Source organism: Channa argus, chromosome 2 (assembly GCF_033026475.1).
Source record: "Channa argus isolate prfri chromosome 2, Channa argus male v1.0, whole genome shotgun sequence".
NCBI lineage: Eukaryota > Metazoa > Chordata > Actinopteri > Anabantiformes > Channidae > Channa > Channa argus.
The window spans coordinates 17,421,679-17,441,589 of record NC_090198.1 but is presented as its reverse complement, the minus strand read 5'-3'; the positions used below and the strand labels follow the sequence as shown (position 1 = coordinate 17,441,589).

The window sequence follows — 19,911 nt, the reverse complement described above, 5'->3', positions numbered from 1 at the left end:
TGTCCTGAGCTGCAGTGTGAACCGTGAAATGGTAAATACACAGATTTGTGCCTCTAATCCTACATTCATTTGAGAAAAAATTAAACCAAACATAATTGATTAATTAAAATAATATTAAAGGAGTAATGTAATAAATGTAGTACAATGTCCACAATTGTAATGAAAATGGAGTCATGTATAGGTGTGTGTGTACCTATATTGCTCAACTACAACCCCAATTCAAAAAGGTTGGGAAATTGTGTAAAACCTAAATAAAAATAGAATGCAGTGATTTGCAAATCTCATCATCCCATATTTTATTCACAATAGAACATAAACAACATATCAGATGTTAAAACTGAGACATTTTACCATTTCATGGAAAATATTACCTCATTTGGAATTTGATTGCAGCAAAAGGGGCAACAGAAGGCAGGAAAAGTAATTCGTGCAAATAAAAAACTAATGGAGGAGCATTTGACAACTAATTAGATTAATTGGCAACAGGCCAGTAACATGACTAGGTATAAAAGGAGAATTTCAGAGAGGCAGAGCGTCTGGAATGTAAAGATGGACAGAGGTTCAATCTGTACCTACCAGCTGCCAAAGCATTAAAAATGCAGAAGATATGTTAAGTACAGGTATTTAGTTGTTCTTTAACTCTTCAAAAATAACATCAGAGTTTGTTGTTCTTACAAACCTCAAAAAACAAAAAAATGGCTTTGACCTGACTAGTCGACCCAACTGCCTGCTCACACGATCACTGTTGGTTCTTCGAAGTCATGTTCTGTATCTAAAAACATTTTCACTACATTTCGGATATATATATGTGTCACTTTTCTTTTCTTTTTCTGTAAATGCTACTCACTCAGTGATTTCCTCTCAGCATCACAAGAAAGTCCCACGCAGAGGCTCACACAGGCGGGTGTTTAGACTTCGCAGGGGTGCTGTTGGCAAAGAGCAGTCCTGTTACAACAGGCAGAGATGAAAGAGAGATACAGAAGAGAGTAGATAAAATAAGAATATGTGGTGGGAAATGGAATTAATGATGCGCAAAGAAGTCCCTTTGATCATCTAAACACAAAACACACCAATTTAAAACATCATGGTGCTAATTTTTAACTAAGTGATTCCTTACATTTAAGCCAGATTATCCGTATGTTTATACCAGATTAGTTAAAGTCACATATACTGGAACTTGCACTTACAGGTTTTGGAGACAGGTATTAAGAGCCTTGCTGTCTTGGGTCAGTGGGCCTGTTAATACTACCCCGTAGAAGGGCAGACCACAGCTGTCAGTTCCTGAAACTTGGTATTAGCAGATGACAAAAATAGGATGGGAAACCAATTATATCAATAATGTTGTGACCATGTACTTGACAAGGGTTCAGAATATGAACAGCAGAGATTATGAGCATCAGCTACGCATTTATAGGCAAAGCATGGACAGTAGAGTTGAAGTCCTGGGTGGACTTAAGAAACTATCAGCATAAGATGGAAACAGATGGAGACAGAAAAGGGCACTGCTTGTTTTAAGGACTGAGCTGCTCTTAAGGAGTTCCCTTGAAACAGATTGTCTTCATAAGAACCTTAGGATATCGTAAAGAACAGCCAGCCTAATTGGACTACTAACAACCCCTACTGTACCTTAAAGAAGTCAACATGCCCAACATATTGTAAAGACATGTGCGTGTCTATGTGTGCATGGTACATATTTTTACAAAATGAAAGTATGTAAACACATTATAGATTAAACAAACTTTTAAACATGCTTATTTTCAATGTGGAATTGTGTTTATCTGTGCTCATTAAAGAAACTTGCCATTGGTTGATTTCCACAGCTGATACAGTGCATTAAGGCGAGGTAAATTAATCCAATTTCACAGCAGGCTGCTGAGAGGTGAGGACAGGTGAGTCAAGCTGCACTAATTGGCCATATATCTGTTACTATCAGTTGTATGAGAGAGCCTACCAAACACTTTTTTCATCAAACATATGCATATACTACGGTATGTACACACAATCCTCAAAAGTACAACCTTTCATGTCACATACCAGCATGCTGTTTCTCTTGCAAAACATAGTGCCTCATTTATTGTATTCCCATGCCACACAAAAGGTGCAGTAAGAAGTGACAGTATAAGCATCATAGTTTTTGCTCCAAGTAGGTGTTATGCCTGTGCTGTTTGTGCTCAGTCTTGCATAATGAGTGTGCCATGCACACTTCTGTATAGTTCAGACCAGAGATGCATTAAGATACATTAGCCAAATGTTGCAAGAAACCACAGCGGATACAGAGGACATGTTTTAGAGGGGGATAGACTAGAATAAACTGTCAGTGTAAACTGTCCCGGCTAAAAATGGAAAATGGTGTTGGTGAGTTGAGGAGAGAAGGGGAAAAGATTTGTTTATCCGGTGTTATACAGTACGAACACTATATATTCAACATGTGTAAAATAATTACAGGATCCTGCTCCCCTTCTACGATAGTAATTATCATCACACAGTTAAATAATTACAGTAGCAAGAAATTACAATTAACCAATTGTGTGATGTTCTGGGGGCTCCCCATAACTGTCTGTGTGTGTGCGCGCGTGTGTATTGGCTGATTGAGCCTTACACAGCAGACTACTCCACTTAGACCAAGTCCCTAGAGATGATAAACATTCCTATAATTTCCTTTTGTCTTGGTTGTTGCCATTTGATATGTAACAACTCTTCACCTTTAAAAGCTCCTCTGTGTCACCTTCAGCATAATCTAAAATTAATCACACTAAACTGTTATTGTTGGCCTTTTAAAAATACAATTTAAATACATTTGTTGCAAAAGTTTATCATTAATATAAAATTTATGTATTTCAAGGAACTAAACTGTAAATGTTCTAAACTGTGCAACAAATCAACATTAGGACAAAGTTAAATGTTTATGGAAAATGCTCTGTACCAGTTCAGGTTGTCCTTAGAGGAGACAGTCCTCTTAAGAAAAACATCACATTTAACAATATATGTAATGTCAGTTTACATTCAAGTTACATAATATAACATTAATAAAGGTAAACTTATTATAAAGCATATTAAGCCTGTGGACAGTTTGGAACAAAGTTGGAAATAGTACAACATTGGCATCAAGCCATTTAGACTGCATTTCGGTTTCCACTTTCTTAAAGTTATTGTTTTTGTTTGTTTTTTTTTTGTTTTGTTTGCAGATACTTTTTGTACAATTTCCCCTTCCACCTGTCACAAACTATATGCTAACTGACAATGCACAAATCCAAATGTTATTCCAGTTAATTAGAAAAATAAGCTGAACAGTTATTCTTTAAATCATCATGCTCCAAAGTCTGCGATTTGTTTTTCAATAACAATAATGGTTTCAGTTACTAAGAATGATACATTGATAAATTTAATAAATAATATGACCTAAAGGTTTTTTTTTCCAGTAATATAAGATTGTCTCGGATATGAACATGTTTTATCTTATATTACTCATCTTACATCTTATATTACTCATCTTACATCTTAAATAAAATAACAGAAGAGTTAATATAACTACTTTCATGTTATTTGGGTGGTTTGGAGGCTTTGCTTAATTTTTAAGTATATAAAAGTATAAATAAGTAGAGTACAAACAGTAATACTGACAAATTCAAACCGAGTGTCCATGTCCGTCCTAACCAAATCTTTAATCCATGTGTGGTAAAGTGACACACAGCCATATGGTTTGCAGTAGATCAGAATCAGTGATCCTAAGGATGATACAGCCCCAGCTGAACCTTTGTGCCTCACATTTACACCATCTGATGTTTATCGTTGCAGCACGGTCACAGCCCTGATAGCACTGATCTCACTGATCTCACACAATCACATCACTCATTACTACATATAGTAAATGGATTATGAATGTTAATGTATCTTTGGAAATTTGCATCCTGTACTATGTACCTAACTAAGACTGAAGAAAAACCTACGAACATGTTAGTAATTAGGAACTTAGAATTACTTTATGAATGAGTTATGTCATGCTTGTGTATTTGCGTGTTTCATTGCTGCTTTCTGGATTGTCTTTTCTCTCATGGTGAAGTATTCACCCATACCCACATCTACACACCTATACTGAGTTATGTCATGCTTGTGTATTTGCGTGTTTCATTGCTGCTTTCTGGATTGTCTTGTCTCTCATGGTGAAGTATTCACCCATACCCACATCTACACACCTATACAGATACACACAGACATTTGTGCAACACAGTCAGACAGTCAGTTGTTGTGTGATAAAAGAGTATCAGCGAGAATGAAAGGAAAGGTGTTCAAGACGGTGGTGAGACCAGCAATGTTGTTCGGCTTAGAGACTGTTGCACTGAAGAAAAGACAGGAGGCAGAGCTGGAGGTTGCAGAGCTTAAGATGTTGAGGTTCTCTTTGGGAGTGACGAGGATGGACAGGATCAGGAATGAGTACATCAGAGGGACAGCTCATGTTAGATGTTTTGGAGATAAAGTCAGAGAGGCCAGATTGAGGTGGTTTGGACATGTTCAGAGGAGAAACTGTGAATATATCGGTAGAAGGATGCTGAGGTTGGAGCTGCCAGGCAGGAGGTCTAGAGGAAGACCAAAGAGGAGATTTATGGATGTAGTGAGGGAGGACATGAAGTTAGTTGGTGTGAGTGAAGAGGATGCAGAGGACAGAGTTAGATGGAGGCACATGATTCGCTGTGGCGACCCCTGAAAGGGAGCAGCCGAAAGGAAAAGAAGAGTCAGACAATGCACAAATCATGACCAACAATTGAAGGTCCCACAGAAACTGGCCCTCCTCTTATCATTGGGATAAAAGGGGGAATAATGCATTATACATTTTTCCTCTCTTCAACTACTCATTAAAGTACAGCCAGAGACGCTTCCTAAAAACAGGTCTCTTCTAATGAGATGAAACCTGCTACGTGACTCCATCGCTTTCATTTAAATGTATCTCTGTAGTAATTTTGTGAGTGCACGTTCCTTTTCGCTCAGATACCAGTGATGCTCAGTCACAATGACCACACAGTTTTTCTGCAGTTGTTTAAGTCAATTTTTCCTGTTTGGCTTCAATAATATAAGATAAAACTTTATGACCGCAGTAAACAGTGCGTTCATCATTTACACTACAGTACAGCTGAATATACAGACTTGCATTTTACAGTATTTCCATGAACTGATGAGCTAAATCAGGTAGAGGCCATTATTCCCTACTGAATTATTATATTTACTCTACACTCACAGGTAAAAATAAGTTGATGAAGAATTAAAAAAATGTAGATTATTTTTTAAAATATTATTAGAAAAAATGTCTGGTGCTCAGTAACTGATTTGTATAGTTTTGTGCCAACACAAAACCTTCCCCTTCATAATTTTTCAAAACTCAATAATGAGTTCAGTTTGAGTTTAAAGCTTTTCACTGGTATTTAGTATTTAGTGTGCACAGTTTTGTCATATGTACCCACAGCAGTAAATATAGTTCAGATGTTCAGATAGGAGATAAAGAATTTCTCACCTCACCTGTAAATTGAATTATTCATAAAAAAGAGGACCAATTTGATAAACCAAAGAAGCTAATGGTTCACATTTTTCTAAAAAAAAAGCCTCATGTATGCTGTACATGAGTTTTCATAGTACTTAAACAACTTTTCCCTTAAAGACACTGATGAAGTCTTGCCAAAAGGGTCAAGAAACCCTTATGGATGTCATCTTATTCATGTATGTGGTCTGCTTATATAGTGCTTTTATCCAAACCTGGACTCAAGGTGTAGAGTGTGTCAATCAACACAGTAGACTTTATTTTACACTGTCTTTACACTATGGCATTATGGGATTATGGTTCCATATAAAAGGTGGGCACCTGAGGTTGGGGGCATTGTGACCCTGTATGCAAGCAGCCGAGGCAGTAAAATTGCTGTGCCTATGCCAGTTAGACATCTTTATAAAAGGAGAGAGGCATTTCAGGCTAAAACATGTTTTGATAATCGATTATTTCAGCAACTAGTCATCAGGGGAATATTATATATATAATAATAATATATTCAATATATATAATTCAAAAATCTGTTAGCATGTAATCATGAAGAGGCAAGACATTTTACTACAACTACTGTTGCATGTTGGCAGTATGTTTGCTAACTGTGAAGAGAGAAAGATTCATCCACCATTGTTTTCAAAGCAACACCCACATAATGTGCTGGACATAATGTTTATTCTCACGCCTCTACTTGGAAGCTGGCAGATGTCTAAAATGTCACTTTGCTAGTATTCTCCCAACTTTGCTTTATTTAAGCCTGTTTCCCATATGAACTCTGGAGAATTTCAGACGAAATCAGCCCCAGACATTGTCCAGAGTGGCATTTCACACAGGTAACACACAGCAGGAGATCATCTGAGTCAGAAGTGTCCTCGCGTGTGACACTCGATTTCGATTTCAGTGCTTGATCCGCATGCACAGGAGGCACAGCATGATAGAGAATTTGGGCTGAGGGAAACAGTGTCTTGTTTAAAGCACATCAGAGCTTTGCATCTAAAAAAAAGGTTTTTTATCAGTAGACTACAATGCAGTTGAGTGATAGAAACATCAACACGCCCATACATTCACTTTTTATCCTCCCAACAATTTGGGACAGAGGTTGAGCAGGTTCATCTGGGCTGCTGCTACTGCAACCTAACTCCAGATAGGCAGAAGTTAATGGATAAATGTATTGATGCATTTCTATTATAAAGTGCAGTCCAAAGTTAAATAATTTCTAAAAAGCTCTTTTAAACTCACAAATCTATTCCAATTTGACTTCCTAGAGTGCATTTAATTGTAATTGTAAAACTACAAACTGCATTATATAGCTGTCTGCATGTAGCTTAAAAAAGGCAAACACACATTGTAATGTTTCTGTTCAGGTGAAGACTGCTCTGTGTATAAAAGAGCTTCGCTTTATATCTATGAATGTTTACACCAATATAGTCTTCATCCATCAATCCATCAATTATTTGTCACTGCTTATCCTATGTGGGTCGCAGGGGGGCTGGAGCCTATCCCAACTGTCATCGGGTGAGAGGTGGGATACACCCTGGGCAGTTTGCCAGTCTATCGCAGGACAACAGAGACACATGAGACCTACACAGACAGACAACGATTCGCACTCACATTTCCACCTTTGGGCAATTTTAGATTCACCAATTTACCTAACATGCATGTTTTTGGATTGTGGGAGTAAACTGGAGTACCCAGAGGAAACCCACGCAAGCACAGGGACAACATGCAAACTCCACAGAGAAAGGCCATGGCTGGCCAGGGCGTAAACCCGCAGCCTTTTCAAAGTCTTCATACATTTGGTAAAGTAAGCTCAATTTATGGTCTTGAAGCCATTGTTATATGTAATGAGGTCCATAGTTCCAAAGCCTTTAAATAGATTTAGCCAGTAAATAGCTTGCTTAACTCCGGAGCAAACAGACACTGTAACCTGGGTAGGACTGACACTGATCTTGTTAAGTTGTGTACTTTTGTAGAAGAAACAGGATTGAGCTTATGAAAAGCTTGTTAAAAAGCTGCATGAAAACAAATTGTGGGAAGTCGATAATATTTCATTTTTCTGTACTTTTGAGTCATAGAATTCACTATCATATGTAATGATTTTTACTTGAGATTATTATTGTTTCCTTTTTTGTTTGTTCAACAAATGATCTTCAGTGGCAGTTTACACTTTTTAGCAAAGTTAACTTTTGTACTTGCTGCCCTCTGGACTTCTTGTACAACCCAAACTCAAGCCACAATGTCAGAGAACACCAAGGACATCACATGAAAGCTTCAGGGCTCACCAAATTCTGTCACGTAACAGAGTCACCGCAGACTCCGTGCTTGTTAGCCTGTCAGCCTGCTGCCTGTCAGAGTTTAGACTGGCTGCTACAGTTCGATCACATCTAAGGCAAATCATTTTCGATATTTCTGTTATTGTTCTATATTGAAAAAAAATCAGAACATTTGAATAGATTAGAAGGTGATACAACATGTAGCCACCTTCTGCCCGTGCCATGACTCAAATAGCTCACTTTTTTAGTATGACTAACATGGATGAGGCAAAGTCAGATGTTTATGATACACTTAAAGAGTGTTTTCAATAATGATGTTCTTTGAACTAAATACTGTATTGTCATTCTATGCAGTCTATCAGCTGCTGATGCTGCTTATAGCCACCCAGCTAAATTTAAAAAGCTTGTTAGCTCTGGGGGAGCTAATATCGAAAAAGACATCTGCTAATCCTATCACTATGTTTCTGTAACCCACTTAACTGAACCTTGATCTTGACTGAAGGATTAACAAGACTATATGGTATAATCACAGCTTGTTTCTTGATGAACAGCTAAAGTAAGCCTACAACATCTAAAAAAACCCTACACGCTAATATCTATCAATTGAATTAATGATTGGCTAGGGAATACCGAGGTGCATTTCTACATAATGTGGTTGAAATTCAGTTTGCACTTTTGTTGTATAGGAACGGCATTTTTAAGAGACAGGATTGTGTGATATAATAATATATTTAGCAGCTTTTGTAGAGTTTTTGATGAATATGAGCATTTCTACAAAAACAAAAACTTTTACTACCAGTTAATGCCAGCTGAATTTACTACTACAAGCTGTTGAATGCTAAAACTGCTATGTGAAACTGTACATTTGAGTGTTTTGTCACAATGGTGTTGTGTTTCTGTTCCCGTCCTGTTTGAGCTTGAGTATGATGTTTAAGATGCTGATCAATAGACTTTAGTAGCATTTAGTATTCGGTAAGCTGAGGAGGGGAAGCATAGACAATGCAATCATTACTGTGTGTTGGTTTCTGAGATGGAGCACTCATGGATATGTAGAAAAAAGAAAAAGGGCCAAAGGAATAAAGGAATGGTGAAGGGAACAACAGATAAACGGACAATAGGAAAGATGATGACAGACGGAGATAGAAGGGAAGGAAACTGTAACCACTGTGCAGTGGAGTGTGTGTGTGTGTGTGTGTGTGTGTGAACGACAGAGTATGTTTTGTGTGTGGCAGGGGCAGTGTGTGAGAAGAGAAGAGCAAAAAGACTGTGGTTCTTGAAGAAGACTCACTCTAACTGTCATATCAATCAGACTACAGCATCACACACACTCACACTCACCCAACACCCCTGCTCTTGCTGTGCTCTCATTAGTGCAGATGTAGAAAATACAGCATTGACGTAAAGCAGTGAATCGGTTTTTAATTTAATAGATGACTTTATAGATGACTTTCTGACTTGACTTATAGGAACAGATTGACAATTTGGGAACGTTATCACTTTCTTTTCAAGAATTCAAAATTGGAATCAAGCTACGGTTAATACGAAACTAAAAACAGCAGCTGGTTAGTAGGGAGAAAATAACTTAGATGGCCTGGCTCTGCCTGCCTCATGAATCAGACTTAACAACAAACATGCAGAGATTTGATATACAGTAGAAAGTTTTTATACACCCACATTTATAAATCTGCACAGACTGCACAAACATTCCTGCTATAGTTAAAGGAACTTTCCCAATTTAAACACATCTTGTCAAAGTGAAGTTTTATTTATATAGCTCAATATCACAACTCACATTCAAACCATGAATCACAGAGTTCAAATTTTGCCTCAAGGCAATCTGTGTAGCATCTGTACAGCATATGGCACCCTCTGTCCTTAGAACCTTCAATTGGGAAATGAGGAAAATCTCTCCAGATAATTCTAATTAAAAAAAATAAAAAAAACACTGGAAACCTCAGGAAGAGCAACTTTATCTAAGATGGACAGACATGCAATACATCCGTAGAACACAGCAGCAGAGCAGATTTACACTAAAATCAGAATGGCATATTTTTAGATCCAAAACATATATTTCAAACACGATCAGGGAAGACATCAAGGAACTTCCTTGTAAACACTATGGCCTATTGTGTATTGTAAACACAATAGGCCATGGACTTTCTGCCATGAGAGATTTTGTCACTTTGGTTTCAGGCCAGCTGTTTCCAGTATTTATGCTGGGCTAACCAGCTGGTAGCTGTATCTTTATTTTGAAAGAGACACATTATGTGGGTACAGACATTCTCAATTAACTGTAAGCAAGAGACCGAGTACATCCTAATATGTCCAACTATTGTTTTAGGACAATATCATTTGGTCAACCTTGTTCTTCTTCCCACGTAATCCCTTAAAGTCTGAATTGTTTGCTGCAACTAACTAACTACATAACGGTATCAAATTTAAGAATTCACAAGGATTTTAACAAAAGCTGCAGAGGTGTTATTTTTCATGCAATGACAGTAAGGGTACAGAATCTATTATCGTTGTTGTCTTTGTGCTACACTGGCTCCTGAGAGGAGGCTTTGATTTTCAATCAAATACAAAGAAAATATAGGGTAAACTCTAAATCACAAATTTACCATACACCATACACATTCATTTAGGGGGTAGTGAAACACAAACACATGCACACAGGGCTACAGGGTGTGCCCAGCATCAGCGAAAGCACTCGTGTGCCTGCTGTCTTACTCTTGGTGCCCTTATTGGTTCCTGCCCAATTCGACCATCCAATCACATCATGTACAGTGAGTCTGTGCACAGACTTGCAAATAATCTGCAGTTTTACAATAAGACCCTACAACCGCTACCACCATTACCTCTGCTTTGTTCCTTATTCTTATCTCACTTATTCTTCAAAAACTGATGAGATGAGATGAATGTACAATACCAGTCAACTTACACATCACTACTGGTATTGGTACTGGTGGTTTCACTGAACCCCACTTTTTGTATGCCATATGTATAAATATATATCCAACCTACATGCAATCCATTTTTTTAGTGCACTTATTTATGCATGTGGTGTCGCAAAATGCATCTCTAAAAAGTGTTTTCCTGAGCTTGTTGTTTAGTAGAGGCTTATAAAGCCATAGTGAATTATTAAGCAGGGTGAATTATGGGGCTGGAGTGAGCGAGTGAGACAGAAAGAGAGAGAATGGGGGGAGAGAAAGAGAGAGGCCTGGACAAAAATAGGTCAACCTAGCAGTCGTAACCCATGGAAGTATAAATGGTTCTCATTCTGAAGAGGAGATTTGTGTGTATGTGCGTGTCTGGGGAAGCTGAATATGTGTCAGCAGCTCATGGTATAATGCAAGTTCATCAATACAACAAGAAATTTATTTGGAAATCTTCTCTCCACATGAAAGAAAAGAGAGTGAAATGTCAGTGTACAAGTAGATTTCGTAAAAAAAAAAATAACACATGTATTCTGAAAACTTGAATAAATAAAAGAAGGTGTGATACAGTTAGTAATAATGTAGTAGTAGTAGTAGATTTTTTTAGGTGAGAAAAAATCAAAACATCTGAGAAACGCACGCAGTAAGTTGTTCTTCCTCTCTGCAATAGGCTACTCATGAAAAACCTGTCTTTAGAATAAGTGGAATCAGAGAACTAAACTTACTAAACTAGAACTAAACTTTGTGTTTAAAGTAAAATTAGCTCCACCTCAAAGAAAATGCTTCTTGCTTCAGTCACACTGGACTTTTCCCATGGCATATAGAAAGTACACTTGACTTTTACTAATAATTACCTGATCAAACGGATGCCTTTTACTCATATTAGCCTGTTTAGATTACCGTATTGGTACTCTTACTTAAGTAAAATATGTGAATACTTCTTACATTATGGCAACAGGAAAGAAGATTACTGTATCCAGAAATAACTGCAGTTTCTCTTGACTCAGGATATGTGATGTGTACATGTCATGCAGAGAGACCTTAAAGTAGTGATTCAGGACCATATTTTGGCCTTTTCCAAAATGATTTCTTTGTTACAGTGTTGGCTGTTGCTGAAGTATTTTCTGCTGAATTATGTTAATTCCATTTTAAAATTAATATCAGTTTTTAACAGACACTGGAATGAGTAAATAGGAGATAATCTTGTTTTAGTGGATAGTTCTCTCCACATGTCGGTTGTTTAATTGGTTAATTGCAAGTAGATGCATTTGCCTATTTTGTGGCTACATCGTTGGTGTGCTAGGTCTATATTTAAGGTGATAGGTCTTCCAGTCTATTCTATATATTTTATAATCTGTTTTACTTTGTCACACTTTCTTATCATTTATACACTTTACACTGTACATGCCTTAGTCTTAGTATGGGAAATAAAATGGTATTATGTGATATGACAAAAAGTCTAGTGAAGTCAGTGACATTCAAATCTAATTCATTCTAAAGCTACTGGGTGGATTTGAGGTGCATTATGAATTTTTTATTTTTATTTTTTTTGTCCTTTCCGTGAGTTCAGGGTCGCCACAGTGGATCATCGTCTGCATGTTGATTTGGCACAGTTTTTAATGCCAGATGCCCTTCCTGACACAACCCTCCCCAACTTCTACCGGACTACGGACCAGCACTGCACAGCTGGGGATGGGAAAGGGCTGTTAAGGGTTCAGTGTCTTGCCCAGAGACACTTCGACATATAGCCGGGACCGGGGACTGAACAACTGACCCTGTGGTCTGTGGATGACTGCCTTTACCAACTGAGCCACAGCCACCCCTAAGATGCATTATGAATATATGTTATTATAATTATAGGGATCTAGCAGTAGACACACCCAAGAGAGGACAAAAAGTAAGTGGTCACAGTTTCTTGGAGCATCTTGTGAGTTGCAAAGATTTAAAAGCTCACCTGGCAGCGATGCTGCACACGGAAGCAAGTAATATTTGTGTAAATTTGGAGGTTGATACCAACACGATGAGGAGTGTACATTTTACATAAGTAGGATTTTCTAAGGCCAATTCTAATATTTTCAAGAACAAGCTTAACAGCAGACCATAAGACGACGTACATAAAACGTATGGTAACTAAACAGTTGCCTGATATATTATTAAATTTAGATATTTAGTATTTCTAAAAATTGTAGACTGGTGGGTGAGGTGGGGTTGGGGAATTTTGCTCTAAGTACCAGTATTCTATAAAAGGAATATATTTCTCTTATATTCATTAAATTATTATCTAAATCCACCCAGATTGATCAATTCAGGCCTCAGATTTGCTATCTATATCTAATCCGCTGCCTCCTATGTCTGCTGTTCACGTCACAATCCTGCTTGTGCTATACTGCAGCACAGACAGGAGTTCAGCAAGAGTTCAGGAGAAGACAAGGGTACTTTCTTTGTTTCATACAGTGATTTACTCTGTAATCAATTTTTTATCATCACTGGAAATATTTTAGAGGAAGAAACCAGACCTGTTATGAGCTGACCATCCCGTGGGAAACAGATCTGCCAGTTGTTACCAAACAACCAACAGTGTTACCACCGAGCAGTGTCACCCCACCCTGTCTGAGATCAAGTGTGTGTGTGTGTGTGCGCGCGCATGTGTTTGTGGAGTGATGAATTGGGTGTTTGTATGACTACACCATTGTGTGTTTGTGTCTATATGTGTGTATCTACATGATGAAAATGTGTCTGTGGATGTGTGTTTACTAAAGAGAGAGAAAGAAAGAGAAAGAGAGAAAAAGATACAGAGAGGGAGAGAGAGAGAGAGAAAGGGAGAAAGAAGCATGACCTACATTTGGCAAAGCTCTTCGTATGAGCATGGAACTGCCTAACATCACCCCAAAGCTCCTCAGCACAGAGCCACACGATTGGCTGCTTTCAGCTCCAGCCTGACAACAGCACTGGCATCACCCAGGGGGAGGGGGAAGGGAGAGAGAGAAAGAGGGAGGAGGACATGGTGAGAAGGAACATACATTAAATCCAAGAGGTAATGAAACAGAAATACAAACAGAAAACAGAAAAACAGAAAAGAAACAGTGAGTGAGTAAAATCCTCCAATTAGAGTGTAATACTCATAAAGGTGTGTGTGAGAGTGGGTGTGTGGACCAAGAAGTTGGTTTCCACAACTTAAGTTAAGACTTTGTTTTAGCCATGTCTGGAGCCATGTTTGTTGATTGGTTATATGGGCAGCTGTGACCAGCTAGCAGACTTAATATTGTCTAAACAGTTTTTCAGGAAATGATTGGTGTGGTTAACTGAGGATGAATCATGCAATTAATGATCCTGACTCTTCCACCAGTGCTGTTCAATCACATTATCAATCATTTGTGGTTTTGTGATGGTTTTCTGAGGGTGACATACCAAAGTAAGCCCAAATGAGATGTCCCTATTAAAAACTACACCCTTCACTTGTTCTCTAATGCCATCATCCGATCAAAATGTCAGTTTGTCCACTACTTCATATGTGAGAAAATAACTGCCACACCAACTTCGTCATTAAAGTAAATTTTAAGGGGGTTTATTGCTAAATAGCAAATGCGGCCCTGCTAAAGTTCTAAAGTACGATGTTAAGTGTTAACTTTACCTGCTATACATGTATATACTGTGGGCAGATATTGGCATGCTGACATCAGCATTTAGCTCAAACCATCACTGTGCTACAACACAAGTGAAGCCTCACAGAGCAGCTCACATTGCTGTAAACTTTTAGTGTTGTTTGGTTAAAGAAAAAATAAGGTTTCAGTTCATGTTAGGCTAAGGGTTGGAAGTAGGTGAGTTAAGGTTATAACCTTAGGTTAATTTTTTTCAGGGAATTTAAGGAAGTCATGAAATATCTTCATAAATGCTAAAGGCAAGCATGCATGTGCACATCCTACTTATTTGCAGACTCTGAGATTGGTGTGACCTCCTACAATAGAGATGGGATTTTTAGTATGTGCGTGCACACACACACTTTGCACTGGCACACTCTGTATCTCTTTCTCTCTCTCTTTCCCTGAGATCCCCAGGCACAAGGCATTATGGGAATCACTCTTGCACAGCTCTTTCTCTTCACAGCTTTAATCTTTAAGTTGTTTCCATAGAAACGACTATGTTCACTCAGTTGATAACTACTGGATGGCTTCTAAGGCTATATAAGAATGTCCTTACCCAACATAAACCCACTCCCTCAACCCTACACCAGAGGAAAGTCTTAGTCACTGTGGGGTGAATGATTCATTGATTAGAAATGATAGAGTCAGTATTGATGATGGAAAGATGACCAGTTATTAACCACATCTAGTGATTTTTTTCTGAGGTGAGCATCATCTAGTCTTTACTACATATTACACTTCTGTTGCTACAATTGCAGGTTCCCAAACTGTGATTTGGTTGCATAGCAGAATTTTAAGTAAATTAGACAAAAACAAATGAATAATTCATTCTTAGCTGGTCCCCTGCTGGTCATATAGGAAACATGAGAGGTGACATTTGGTAGGTAATGTTTTCAGTGAACTCCCAGCCTAGCTTAAGTTATTGAAGTAGCAGTAGACTCCTACTGCCATCAGGTGTTGGTGTTTCCTCCAGAATTCTCAGAAACCTCATCTGATTTTTTTCCTCTCTCTCTCCATATTTCAATCTCTGTCCATCTCTCATGCTCTTAACTGTCTGTCCATCTTTCATGCTCACACAAAAAGCTCAGTCAATAAAACATATTGATGTAAAATAATATACTTTAAAGGTTTTTAAGTCTATTTAACAGACTCACACACACACTTACATACACTCAGATGTGCATGCACCTATATACACACAAACACTCCCATTCACATCATGACCAGGGACATGAGTCTTCCTCAACACACGCACAGCAGGGGATCACCCCCCCACCCCCTCCCTGCCTATGTGCCCGTTACTATGGAGACACACAGTTAAAAATAACATGGGCGATGGCTTGTGCCATTCCACCAACATGGCTGAAGCATTCACAAACTCACACACACACACACACACACACACACACACACACACACACACACACACACACACACAGACAATATGAAAACACACAAGGACACACTCTGCCACCATCTTTACTTGCATTAAACTAGACTACTATATGTAAAGTTACATAAAGCGGCATTAATAGATTTTTGTGCTACATTATTATATTAATTTACTATTGCAAACTTGTTGCAAACAGTTGCCTAGATACTCATCCAGCTGAAACCAAGCAACATTAGCATTCACTTGAAGTTGTGTTTCTGGCAACCCAAGTCCACTTTTCACTCTCACTTTTTGTCTCCATTCACTCCTGAAGCAAATGTCTGGTTTCTGTTAAATGCTCCACTGTGTTCAGCGGCTAGTTGCTAAGTCTGCCTCTCATTTTGTGTTGGAAAAATAATTTACATTAAATTAATGAGAGATTTTTTAGCTTGATGGTCAGGTGATTATACTAAATTTATAGAGTAGGTTATAAGTAAAGAGATCATGTTTAGAGCAGAAAAATCAAATAAATTCTACCACTTACAACTGTGTCACCATATCTAATGCCCATTTTATTTCCTCAAGAAATACTTTTCTGTTTCTTGGCCCCCTTAAATAAAATGAAGGAAGTTATCCTAAATATTGTGGCTTCAACGTAACATATTTTAAGAGGTGAAGACCTCTCTCAATAAATGTAGAGTCAAACATGGTCCCACAGTAGATGCTGCCAAACAAAAACAACAACTATTGTGCAGCCTACCCAAATGGCAAAGGGCAGCCAGAGAATGACATTTATTATTTTATATCTTATTTCTTTTCAGAAGAAGTTGATTAGCTAGAATTATCATTGACCAAATAGAACACGATAGGAATATTTTCCTGTAGTTTACTTTGTTATTCTCACCATACCCTGATAACTGCTTCTTTAGGAACAGTGCTGCAATATTGATGAGGACTGGGAAAATATGGACGCCTTGAAAAGCGTGAGCGTGTAGTGGAAGCATGAGAAACATGAGAAATTGATCTCCTGCTGCTGCTTCTCTCACTAACCATGTATCTACTGTCAAAGAAGTTTATTGTGGGATTTTGTATTGCTCTGTTAATATTTTTGTGCCTTGCATTGATGTTACTACTGCAAATCTCCCTGTTTCTAAATAGCTGCAAAATATTTAGTGAAACTTTATTTTGAAATTCAGCACTTTTTGTTTTTGAACATGTTTATATTTAGCAGTGCACCAAAACCCAAAATGTATGGAAGTGACAATAGGCAAATCCAAATTACAAATATTTTTACTTTTGTTAAAATGTTAAACTTATTTTCAATTCAATCTAAGATTCTGAAATAAAAGTAGCTTGACATCAAGAAATTGTACATTTTGAAAATTATGTCAAATAGCTAAATGAGAAGATTGATACTAGCTTGTGTTTGCACAAGAATAATTAACTACAGGCAGAAGCCAGTTAGCTTAGCATCAAGACAGGAAACAGAGGGGAAAAAAAATAGTCTGCCTCAGTCCAACAGAATTTACCTATCACAACCACTTAAGCTCATGAATTACCTTGATATATCTTGTTTGTTACAACAGTACAACAAATTAAAATAATTTTACTTTAACCTTTAAATGTCACATACGGATTTGAAGATGGGTTCAATCTTTTCAACATATTAAGGCGTGTTTTCAAAATGCCAGACCGCCAGAAGAAGATGAGAGAATATTTACCAAAATGTTGAATTATCCCTTTAGAAGAAAATTGAGAAGAACAATCCAGCAATTGGCTATATAGCGGAGACGTTTAAGAATGTTTCTTTTTGTTAGTTTGTTTATTTCACAGAATAATTGCTTTATTAAATACTGTGCGGCACACACACTTTGGATTTTTACTAGGCATATCTTTCGCTCTTAACATATAGAAGGCACCCAAGAAACACATGGCAGCGCTTGTAAAAACACTCCCAATAATACTGATGTGACTGTCACTAACTACAATATGTGTAGTGTTCTTGGTGTGCCACTAAGGGGCAATACACATGCAGTTTTAATGCTGGGTAGACAGTGTGTGCAAAACCAGGAAATAATCCGCTGAAAATTTAACCTGCTGTTACGTTGTTGATATTTTCTCTGGCTTTTCACTGTGACGTAGTTGATGCTATAAATAAGACTTATGGCTTTATTTTCAGACACTGTGATTCACCTCTGCTAGGAATTACAGAGAGGCCTAAATCCAAATGTGCGTACAATCCCAAACACACTTGCACACTTGTTATAACATGAATGTTGCTCATGTTAGACGGGCAGAATAGAGGGACTGAGGAAGAGGGAAGCTAAACAATAGTGCAGGTGTGCAGCTGGGGAAAGATGGATGGAGAGAAGGAATGTAAACGCCGCATGATTTATTCAATTTGAGAGAAGGTGGTTAGGGACAAACAGACTGTAATGTAGATACCAATGTTTACACAAGTACAAGTATTTTACACATATTTACTTATCATGAGCCAATAACTACAATATAAAAGGACAACTGAGCACAGTCCCTTCATAGAAATAAGTCTGTAAAAGTGGGTTTTCAGTGTCTTAGAAGATGAAACTGATTAAGTAATTCGATCTAAGCTCCTCTTGCAAGACAGGCCATTAGGGTCCTATCCAAGAAGCTCAGGTTACGATGCAGTTCATATGCGGTTGAAAGGTCTTTGATGTTTCATAGATCACTCAATATCGCAACTAAGAAGAAACCCCAGGGACGACAAGCTATTAAAGCCCTCCCGTCAGGCCTGTTTAGGAAATCTGCTGTAAATAACTGAGGCAAGCCGTGAGAAGCATCCCTACATTTAATATTCACAGCCGTCTTCCCGTCTGTTTAATTGCTGATGTTCTCCACTGTGTCAAAGTGTGTGCAAACACATGGTGGGTTCATATGTGTTCAGATATTTTCAGCGTGTCTGTGTCACTCCCTGCTACGGCAGCAAAGTAATTGAACTGCCAGGGCTCCAGATTACAGAAGATTACACGCTTACATACTCTACATGTCTCTGTCTGTGTGTGTCATGCTCATTATATAAAAAACTACATAGTAATGTTAATTTTTAATAATCAGTGTATGCAAAGAAAAAGCTTTCTTGCTGACAATATTAGCATCCATTTGCTTTAAGATTTAAATGATCAGATTGTTGAATTGTTAATCAACTATGTGTAAAAATGAATTTTGACACCAGCAAAAACTTAGATGTTTCCTCAAACACAGTCTCACACTCTTACAGTAGACCATCACACTAGTGGCAGCAGTAAAGGACTGAGCACGTGATATATATTCCCAGCATGTGGCGGATTAATACGTTAATACTTTGTAGCTGAAGCCCCCTCCCTCCACATATTACTGAATCATAAAGAGATTACGGTCAGGAACGGGCCATGCCCAAGCGGGATCCTACCATCTGACACTGACAGACAAGGGTGAACAACAGACACAGGACAAAGACGAAAGTGATGAAGCATAGGTTCACCTTTCCCCCGCTCTGTGATGTAGTGCTCAGAGGCCAAAGTACAGAGTCCACATATCCTCTAAACCAGAGTATTTCTTTTCGGTGACAGTGTTGGGTCGGCTTAAAGGAGGAGAGAGCAGTGACAGCAGGTGGTTGGGTGAGGAGGTGAAGGGGGCGGGTCTACATCTGCAGATGTTGTCAGTCTGGATGTTGGACTTGCACAGGAATGTTTTAGGGATGTCTGCAGGAATAAATAAAGTGCCGTTATTGTGGCACGGATGACAAGGAGTCTGCAGGACAAAGAAGGGAGCGACAGAGAAAGACAAAAAAGACAAAAAAAGGAAGAGAGAGTAGACAGCTGCTGACCATGGCTTTGGCTTGCCTCGGTCTCGGGTGTGTCCCTGTCCAATCCAAAGGTATTTTCACTGTGTTTCTTATCACTTGTTCAGTTCCTGTTAACATTTATTGTTAAATTACTTTTAATTAAAACTGAATTCCGACCATAGGGTTACTGTGATGCTTTTACACTATGACAAAGTTATAATATAAATATATATCATCACAGCAGCATATTTTAATAAGATTACACTTTAGCCAGTTCCAAACAAATACATTAAGTTTGTTGCTTAATTGTAGAAAATGTATATAATCAGTTTTATAGAATATAATTTGTAATAGAAATGAATAAAA

General features: G+C 38.0%; 1 protein-coding gene across 7 annotated transcripts in view; it reads left to right on the top strand.

Annotated features, from left to right (window-relative positions):
- Nucleotides 1-19,911, top strand: part of nhsb (Nance-Horan syndrome b (congenital cataracts and dental anomalies)) — a 47,105-nt gene that overhangs the window by 9,008 nt on the left and 18,186 nt on the right. The window contains exon 1 of one of the 7 annotated variants that reach the window (XM_067496033.1): nt 19,342-19,637. The exons of the other annotated variants lie outside the window; for them this stretch is intronic. Coding sequence (XP_067352134.1) covers nt 19,589-19,637 — 49 coding nt within the window. The 5' untranslated portion in view covers nt 19,342-19,588. Of the gene's footprint in view, nt 1-19,341; nt 19,638-19,911 lie in introns of those variants that run through there. 7 annotated transcript variants of the gene reach the window in all.